The sequence below is a fragment of the Eucyclogobius newberryi genome, unplaced genomic scaffold (assembly GCF_026437365.1).
Source record: "Eucyclogobius newberryi isolate DKJ021-1_F unplaced genomic scaffold, fEucNew1.0.hap1 SCAF_9, whole genome shotgun sequence".
Classification (NCBI taxonomy): Eukaryota; Metazoa; Chordata; class Actinopteri; order Gobiiformes; family Gobiidae; genus Eucyclogobius; species Eucyclogobius newberryi.
The window spans coordinates 19,973,655-19,983,712 of NW_027316532.1; the positions used below are offsets into that span (position 1 = coordinate 19,973,655).

The following is a 10,058-nucleotide window of genomic DNA, read 5'->3' on the forward strand; positions in this document are numbered from 1 at the left end:
GGTCTTCCTCTCTCTCTCCCACACGCCCCCCTCTTCTCTCCCACACGCCCCCCTCTTCTCTCCCACACGCCCCCCTCTTCTCTTCACTCGGCCTCGGGCAAACACGCCACTTCACGGGTCACAAAGCCAGGCGACCGACGCACTTTTATCATTTAAACACTCAACCCGGGTCCATAAATCCAGCGTGTCGCCTGCGCCTTCCGCAAATGACTCTTTTATGCAACCTTGACTTAATCAGGAGCTCTTCATGGCTCCCACTTTGACTAAACGCATTTTCATAAAGCGCTAAAAAAAAAAAAGGCACCTCGATCCGTCCCCTTCCCTTTGTCCGGCTCGAGATGTTTTGTGGCGGCGTTCGCGAGACACATTCGAAACCAAATTGATTTTTATTCCCAGAGCTTTATGTTCTCGCGGTGCGAACCAGCTCGCCGTCGCCACGAGATAAATGCTGATGAGAGAAAGCTCTTGGCATATGAAGCGGGGAGTGAGGGCGAAAATTTAAATCACCTCATCCCCGCGCGGGTGAAGTGTTTTTTTATGCTACACTTCTGCCTTCGAACTCGGTATCGGAGAAGAAGGGCGCTTCAAAGGACCACCCGCCGTGAGACAGTTCGAAAGTCAAACACTTCAGATAAATTGGCTATAACATTACACGAGGCGCTTTTCCCCTTTCATTCGAATCAAACGTGAACATTTTGACTTTACTTGGTGTATTTGTACCTGTTGTACATACAAATTATAGTTTGGTTACCTATCGAGTAGGATTTTGAGGAGAAGAGTCAAAGTTTATGCAGAATTTACACAAAGAAACAACTTTTTTGACTCTAAACATTAATTCAACAAAATAAAGTTATTCTTATATATTTTTATCAGTAAAATAAAACAAAAAAATACATTAGATGGCCCATTGTTTGCTGGGTAATTTGCTAGTGTGATGTCATCAATTACAAACAAGTGAAATTATAAACCTTAAAAATGTGCTATTCTGTGCCAACATTTTTATAATTTTTTTTGGTGCAAAATTTAAAATATATTTTTCTTTTTTCTTTTAGCGCAACGAGTCATTCGACCTGTAGGGGGCGCTTTAAATACCTGTGCTTAATCTGAGTAAAAACATTAAAAAAAAAGAAGTTTCAGACATTCCCGGCCAACAGGACATTTAAGGAAAAAGACTTGTTCAACCGATTGTCTCTAATATTTAACTGTTTGAAAGCGGCGTATTAACGAACGCACGTAAATGACAGTGTAACTACGCCAGATTATAGCAAGGTTTCTCATTCCCCTCGGCAGGTTACACAGAAGACAAATACAAAACATTACGCAATTAAAAGGACACATTAAAAGGACGATAAATGGTAATGCAATGTCGTTCTTCATCTGCACAAACGATCATTTCTCTGCGATCACACACAAAACAAATAACAAAAAAAATTTAACAGGACAGTGCATTATATTCAAGCTTCAACATAAATATGCCAGAGTTAGCACGATGGCTAAACGGTGGCGACAATGATCGGCGGATGGTTTGGACTGAAGTCGCAGGGACATCAAAGATAGGCTCATACGCTAGGCTAAGCTAACATACGCTAACTTCAGAATCACTGCAAAAAACTTTCAAAAGAATCGAGCTTCAAAACACTTCGGGCACAGCGCTCTTCAGAGTTTCACACGGTTAACGGGACCTCGGTGGCGAAAGGGGAGCTTAAGGTGTTCATCGAGAAGGGTGTATGTCCCGTAAAAAAAAAAAAACACATCTTCAAATAAGTAAGAATGGTTCTATAAAAGGGCGCAAAAAAAAAGGGCGATTGAAATTGTGCCAAAAATCTTCCAAATTATGGCGTTTTGTACAATTTCCCTACTTTTGAAAATTCCCCCAAAGTTCTTGGAAAATATCCAGAAAAATATTGTACATTTTCCACTCTTTTGCTTTCATGAATTTGCCTGCAACGTCCTAGAGTAAGGAATTAAAGTTACCTATCTCCATGGTGACAAGAAGGCCCGATTACGGTTCAGCTCTGTGGAGAGGCAAGCCCACTCACACACTAAGAATACATGTTTTTTTTTAATGTTTTGTTAGCAATCATTGAAAAGAAAAAGATGGCTAGGTTTGACGGCATATTACGGAACATTCTAGCAATAATGTTTCCATGGTGACGAGCATGTGGCGTACCTCACACGGTGCAGTTTTGAGAAGGCAAAAGGAGCGTTAAATACAGTCTGGAGAATGCAGTTTACGCTCCGTCAGAACCCGAGAGAGCTTACGGGCGTCAATAGTGTCAATGTTTATGAATGCACAGGCCAATATGGAATCAATTACACTCTGAGGGATAAAGATACGGAAGAGCTGACCAAATATGGGCGCAAACAGATAAAAATTATGCTTCAAACAATGAACAAGAACAAAATAATTACCTAGAAATAATTTTATTGTGATGAACTTCTGTCTGACAAAAATACGTTACTCTTTGGAATGTTATGAAAGCTTGGATGTCAATAAAAGGAACATATTCAAACCAGTAAAACATCACAAACATAACACAGCAAACAACACAAAATAAAGAAATACATACAAATAAATAACAAGGGCTGAACTAACATATTGAAAATGATTGCGATATGTAATATGGTTGTCAGCCGGCCGCAATGTTGTGAGTTCAATTCCCGTTTCTGACAGTTTACTGCATGTCCTCCCTTTCATGCTGTCTTTCCTGTCTAATAAAGCCTACCCAAACAATCAAATTTTTTTAAAGAAAAAAAACACCACCAAATATCTCCAACACTGTTTCAACAAATTGAGTTAATACAATAAAATAACTACTAACTAGTGATGGATTAGATCTTTCTGAGAATTAACATACACAACGATTTACCAACATTTCTTTGCAAATTTGCCCATCCAGAGAGGAAACCAGAATTAAACTAGAACTAGACTATAACCAGCCAGGTCTGAACCAGGACCAGCAAATCAGGTCTAAAGCAGACTAAAACAAGGACTAAACAAGCCCAAACCAGGTCTAAACTAGTGCAAAACCAGAATAAAACCTGCAAAAAAGAACTGTTTTAGTATTTGGAAGATGGGTTATGGGCAGGATTAAATCACTTGATGGGCGTGATTTGGCCCTCGGGCCTCATGTTGAATAGCCCTGCCTTAATGTCAAACACTGTCAAGATAACAACGTAACAGAGACAAAATGAAAATGAAATAAACGTAATGACAGTCATGGTTTTCATTTTAAAACAACACATTTCTTGTTGTTATTGTGATATATTTAGTTTTTTTATTGCGTCAGCCAATACTGCAACATAACCCCTTACGCGACATATTGCACTGCCCTAATGCAGACCTTTAAACTTTTTCCACCCCCGACTTTCACACAATCCCCGACTCCCGCGCCGTCCATTCAGAATCCGCCGTTTGCCTGTTTACACGTCATTATGAAAATAAATAAAGCGTTAACACCGGCGGCCCAATCAGCCCACATCAGCCCGTCCATCTGTCCACGCTCGTCTCCCGACATTGATCGTGCATGTCTTTACCGCACGAGAGCGTTACGGCCTTGTTAGCGATGCGCTGTCGGCTCGGGAGGCGGAGAGGCTATTTACAGAATCACGTTATAGGATCTATTAATTACACGGGGAGGTTCATTGGACTGTAGGCAGCACGGCGCGGCAGCAGCAGCGCTAACGTGGCGGCGGAGGAGTCAAAAAATGCAAATTAGGCTCGATAATAATTAACGATTCGGACGAGTTTGGGGGTAAGAGGAGGAGTGGCCGTTTGATTCTGGCATCTGGTGTTTGTAGAGGAGTCGAAACACGTCAAAGGAGAGCTGCTGTCGTCTAATAACACGCATAAAGGTCTAGAACTTTAACGGTTTAGTCTGTGTCTGACAGTTAAAGGAGAAAATTTAAGTATGCTGCAGCAACATTCACATTTATCACTCATACAGACTCAGAAGTGAACGTAGAACTAAGAAGTGAACCAAGAACTCAGAAGTGAACCTAGAACTCAGAAGTGAACCTAGAACTCAGAAGTTAACCTTGAACTCAGAAGTTAACCTAGAATTAAGAAGTGTCCTAGAACTCAGAAGTGAACCAAGAACTCAGACGTGTCCTAGAACTCAGAAGTGAACCTAGAACTCAGAAGTGAACCTAGAACTCAGAAGTGAACCTAGAACTCAGAAGTGAACCTAGAACTCAGAAGTTAACCTAGAATTAAGAAGTGTCCTAGAACTCAGAAGTGTCCTAGAACTCAGAAGTGAACCTAGAGCTAAGAAGTGTCCTAGAACTCAGAAGTGAACCTAGAGCTCAGAAATGTCCTAGAACTCAGAAGTGTCCTAGAACTCAGAAGTGAACCTTGAACTCAGAAGTGTCCTAGAACTCAGAAGTGAACCTAAAGCTCAGAAGTGAACATAGAACTCAGAAGTGAACCTAGAACTCAGAAGTGTACCTAGAGCTCAGAAGTGTCCTCAAACTCAGAAGTGTCCTAGAACTCAGAAGTGTCCTAGAGCTCAAAAGTGTCCTAAAGCTCAGAAGTGAAGCTAGAACTCCGAAGTGTCCTAGAACTCAGAAGTATTAGCTCAGAAGTGTCCTCGAACTCAGAACTCAGAAGTGTCCTCGAATTCAGAAGTGTCCTAGAACTCAGAAGTGTCCTAGAGCTTAGAAGTGTCCTACAACTCAGAAGTGTCCTAGAACTCAGAAGTGTCCTAGAGCTCAGAAGTGTCCTAGAGCTCAGAAGTGTCCTACAACTCAGAAGTGTCCTAGAGCTCAGAAGTGTCCTAGAGCTCAGAAGTGTCCTACAACTCAGAAGTGTCCTAGAGCTCAGAAGTATCCTAGAACTCCTAGAGGCAATACAAGTGCATTTTTGCATTGATTGGGTCTTTCCGCAAAACACCGTTGGCGTAATTAATTAATAAATTAAAGAAGGTCACTCGTGTCAACGTAATAAACTAGAAAAAGTAATTTTAAAAAGTTATTGCTAATTAACCAGCTCATTAAAAAATAGTACATCAGTCGAAATAATGAAAAGCAGATACAGTAGTATGAGCCTTTTCCTCCACGGTTCAAAGGAGCTGCACATAACCCCACATTGCTGCACCTCACGGTCTCCTGCCCTGTCTCAATGGCACAAGTGCAGTTTAATGTACGGGTCTATATGAAATACTGCTCCGGCGGTGCCCGGGACTGCTCCGGATGAAAAAACAAGTCTGAATGTAGCCTCTTTAATGAATAAAATCCAATATGCACCGGCTGTAACTGGCGTCGGGGCAGGCCAAATGCCCTTGGAGATTGGCCTTTCAATGAAACAGTCAAATATAGACAGAAATGTACTCACGAAACCAGTAGTGAGCAATTGTAGAGTGGCTTAGACAAAGATTTAAAGCATTATTTTTCAAGTTAATCATAAATGTCAATCAAATGTATCTTTATGGATACTGTTAAAGGGTACATAATAGGCTTTTTAACCACGTTCCCTCATTAAAAACATACCTGGAGTTGTATTTAGCTTCATACCACGCTTGTTTAAAAAAAATCCTAAATTTTTCAAAAAAATTCAATTTCTAATTTTCCAGATCTGTGACGTCAAATGTAGAGATTTACCTTTTTTTTCTGAGCATTTCTGCCAACAAATCATGTTCATTGCAACTGTGACTGTGTGCATGTCGGGGCAAGCTAGCTTTTTGATTATTTCCACCTGGTAATTCTCTCTGCTGCCAGTAGATGGAGTTCTAACACGAATCCTGATTACGGAACGCATTACTGGTAGAAAGTCGTGTTCAATACATACATTATTTTAAATTCTAAAGCCAAAGAAAAGTCACTCAGGAGAATATTTAAAGGCCAATAACAAACAATGCAAGTCATGTGGAATATTTCTGGAATATATAGCATTTATTTTGCTTTTGGATGTGTTAAAATGGCTCCAGAAACGTTGCAAACTCCTGTTCTACGCTTCCCTTCAAACCCGCCGCCTCAGTCGTTGTCCCTGTTCTGCCGCTGCCTCGTTCGTGAGGGGCAGCAGCTAAAATTGGAGACAGCAGCTCGTGGGATTGAGCGTCTGAGCGGCGGACAGGCCCTTATCCCCCAGAGGACGAAGTCAAATCTCCGGCACACGCCCCCGACAGCAAACCCGCCGCGACCTCTAAAAGTCGCTCTGAAGTCAGACGATGAGCGGGCACTCGAACGCGCCGCCGGCACCGGATTTAAGGTCGTGCTGTGAGGGCGGGTGCTCGAGGGCAGAAGTGTACTAGAACTCAGAAGTGTCCTAGAACTCAGAAGTGTCCTCGAACTCAGAAGTGTCCTCGAACTCAGAAGTGTCCTAGCACTCAGAAGTGTCCTCGAACTCAGAAGTGTCCTAGAACTCAGAAGTGTCCTAGAGCTCAGAAATGTCCTCGAACTCAGAAGTGTCCTAGAACTCATAAGTGTCCTCAAACTCAGAAGTGTCCTAGAACTCAGAAGTGTTCTCGAACTCAGAAGTGTCCTAGAGCTCAGAAATGTCCTCGAACTCAGAAGTGTCTTAGAACTCAGAAGTGTCCTCGAACTCAGAAGTGTCCTAGCACTCAGAAGTGTCCTGGAGCTCAGAAGTGTCCTAGAACTCAGAAGTGTCCTAGAACTCAGAAGTGTCCTCGAACTCAGAAGTGTCCTAGAACTCAGAAGTGTACTAGAACTCAGAAGTGTCCTCGAACTCAGAAGTGTCCACGAACTCAGAAGTGTCCTAGAACTCAGAAGTGTCCTCAAACTCAGAAGTGTCCTAGCACTCAGAAGTGTCCTGGAGCTCAGAAGTGTCCTAGAACTCAGAAGTGTCTTAGAACTCAGAAGTGTCCAAACAAAAAAAGTAAGAAGAAACACATTTAAGAGGCTGCGTCGCTCATAAGGTCGCTCTTAAGGTCGCTCTTAAGGTCGCTCTTAAGGTCGCGCTGTCGAGGGCGGGTGCTAGAGGGTATCTCCGATCATTGCACCGACGAGCGTTCTCCGGTTGGCGTCGCACCGGCTTGTTATGGCGTTGCGTGCGGAAACAAAACAAACAACGGCGGAGCGCTGCGTTATGCTAATCTGACTTTTGGAGAGTGTCATTATACAAAGAGGACGACGCGCGCTGACATTTGCACAAACAACAGAAGGAGTCGAAGAAAGGCTTAATTGGGGTTCAAGCCGGCGACTCGTCATCAAAGGCAACACTTAACGGCAGACGAACGCGCTCACATCAAGAAGAAGCTAATCAAAGGCGCATCGCGTAACTTTTCGGGTTCCGTAACCTGCTCGTCTCCGTGAAGGTGACATTGCGTTAAATTAACACCGGCGCTGTACAATATTATCACAATATTCATTTCACAGTAGGACATTTATTGCGATATTGTAGCGAGTCTAACAGAACTGCACATGTACCGTATTTTACGGACTATAAGTGGCACCGGAGCATAAGTCGCAGCAACCAAAAAATGCATAATAGAGAAGAAAAAAACATATAAGTCAGATATGCCTTTATTTTCCACACATGGGGAAATTTTGGTGTTACAACGCAGGTAGATACAGTGGGAAAGGACAGATAACTTCTAGGAAGTTTAAAAAAACACTCTTAATAGAAGAACTCTTATGAACAAAAACAAAAGAGTGAGACTTTTGGCAACACGATATCAATATATATCACAGTATTGCACGAGTAGTTGTGAAAAAGATATCGCAAACAAAGTAATCAGAGCTTTTGCCTTTTAAGTCGACTAATTAAATGTATGCACAGAGACCGTCTTTACATCCCGCGACGGTAACGCTAACTCCAACCGCTCTTACCTTCTTGAGAGTCATTTGAACGAGCAGCATCGATATCTTATCTAAGCAGCCGAAATAACAAATCAATAACAGGTTGAGCACAAAACTGTACCGCCAAAGGCATCTTCACACATCAAAGCAGCAGCTAACACCCACGGAGCGGAACCAGACCCGGTCGTCGGGAGTACGCTGGGCAATGTTCACCACGACGAACACCTTCTTTTTACTTATCTCCATGACAATGTTCAGATTGTGGTATCGCCAGTCGTCAGAAATGTGTAAAATGTGCTCGTAAAGGCCTTGATTGAGGTTTTTCAGGTTTTTCAAGTAGAAATAACCTCATAAATGTAGAAATACTACTTATTACAGAACAACTATTGCAGTAATATCACATTTTCAATACAAATATTTCTGAGTTTAAAGTAAATCTATACAGAAAATGGCACCAAGTGTGACTGAGAATGCTTATATTTATAGTTTTGCACTTTAATTTTCTGATTTGAGTAATACTTTTCACAGTTTTTCTCAATTTAACTATTATCAATGTTTTTGTCTTCCAATTACATCAACTCAAGTTATAAATCAGCTACTACGTCGGAACAGTTACTTTCATAAATACTCCCAATACTTTTCTGCTCTTCTTTTAACCCTAACCCTAACAGTCTATAATTCAGACTGCAATTGTGTACTTATTTCTTTCTCACCAAACTCAAAAAAAGTGAACATATCGTGCAAAATCGACGCCATTAGTTTACTCAAAGTTGTATTTTGATTGATTGGTTTTGTGATTGGCGTTTGAGTGATCCTGATATGTCCTGCAGCTGAGGCTCGAGCGATCCCTGTTTTCACCTTCCCCCTATCCACGCCCACATCCCCTGCACTTTGTCGTGATTATTTGAAAAATTCAGTGACACAATGTAGGGTTTTAAAATGCCAAATATCAACTTTTCAGAAATAAAGAAACGCTTGTGACGGTGAACTGTCGCTATGAAAAGGCGGGGCTTATCAGGACGCCGATGGACCGGTTTCGATAACTAAACTGTTATGGATAGGAATGTCAAGGTTATTCGGTTCATCGATAATCGGGATTATCCAGGTTGATAATATAATCGTGAGAACCAAAAAATAATAATTGTGACAGTTTTCAAAGCCAAATTAAGCCTTTTTAGTTCAATCCAGAGTACAAGTACCAAGTGGTATCCGAGTACAAAACATAGCCCTAAATGTCTTTCGGAAAGTTAAATTTCATAAAACCGCTCACAAATTGAAAGAACAGTGACACTTCAGACAAACAGGAATGATAGAAAATTAAAGATTTTTTGGTCCCAGTCTCAAAAAACGTGAATAATCTTTAAAATCGGGATGTTTTTTCTCACAATAGTCATAACATTAACATTTGACATCGCGACATCCCTCGTAATAGATCAATATTGTGGTTTACAATGAACAGAATGGAAAAATAATGATCCACTTACATTACAGTTCAAGAACCCGACAAACGCGTAATATGTCTCCTTTAAGCCACAATTAGACCGCGCAACTTTTATTTGCATTTGATCCTATTTGACTGTGTGTATTTGTACTGCAATATATACTAGAGTACTGCGTGTAACTTGTGCACTTCATTGGACAGTGAGAAGTGACCCGCGCGCCCTCTCTCTCCCGCTGCGTGACTTTTAATTGATTTTAATTGATTTTACGCTCGAGCTTGAACTTGACTCCGCGGCACTCCCCGGGCGGACCGCTCCAGAGCCCTGCCCCGGCACCCCTCTCGCGACCCCCCCCCCCCCCCCCCCCCCCCCGAGCACGCGCCCGCTCACCTGCTCCGGAGTGTGCGCGCGCGCCGGCGGAGGACAGCATCAGCAGAAATGGCACGAGCCGGACTAACTGACGCCGCGTGCGACAGTTGCGCGCGAATCCGAGCCGCGTCCCCGCAGCGGTGGTAGTCCAGTTACGAGTCCAGAGCGCGGACATGTCTGCGGGAGGAGGAGGGCGCACGCCAGGCGCAAATATCCACGTGGCTTTTCCCCCCTTGCTCCGGGCGCGTGCCGCAGCGTACAGTAAAGGGTCCCGTGCGGAGCGGAGCGCGGAGGAGAGATGCTCGCCGTGCGCAGAGCTCCGGTGAAGTGGCGAGCAGAGGGAGAGTGAGGGAGGGAGAGAGGGAGAGAGGGAGAGAGGGGGGGAGAGAGGGAGGAGGGACTGTCATAGAGGAGCCACGCCCCCTTTCCGCGCTGGGACCCCCAGAGTGTGCTCGAGGAGGGGGCGCGCGCGTGGTCCTGTGTCGTCTCCGGGTT

The 10,058-nt window shown here is 43.1% G+C and overlaps 1 protein-coding gene across 1 annotated transcript in view; it reads right to left on the minus strand.

Annotated features, from left to right (window-relative positions):
* LOC140354390 (contactin-associated protein-like 4) overlaps window positions 1-9,733 on the minus strand; it is a 281,713-nt gene extending 271,980 nt beyond the window's left edge. Inside the window, exon 1 of the mRNA XM_072439389.1 lies at window positions 9,585-9,733. Within this exon, the coding sequence (XP_072295490.1) occupies window positions 9,585-9,624 (40 nt within the window). The 5' untranslated portion in view covers window positions 9,625-9,733. The remainder of the gene's footprint in view (window positions 1-9,584) is intronic.
* Window positions 9,734-10,058: the final 325 nt, after the last annotated feature.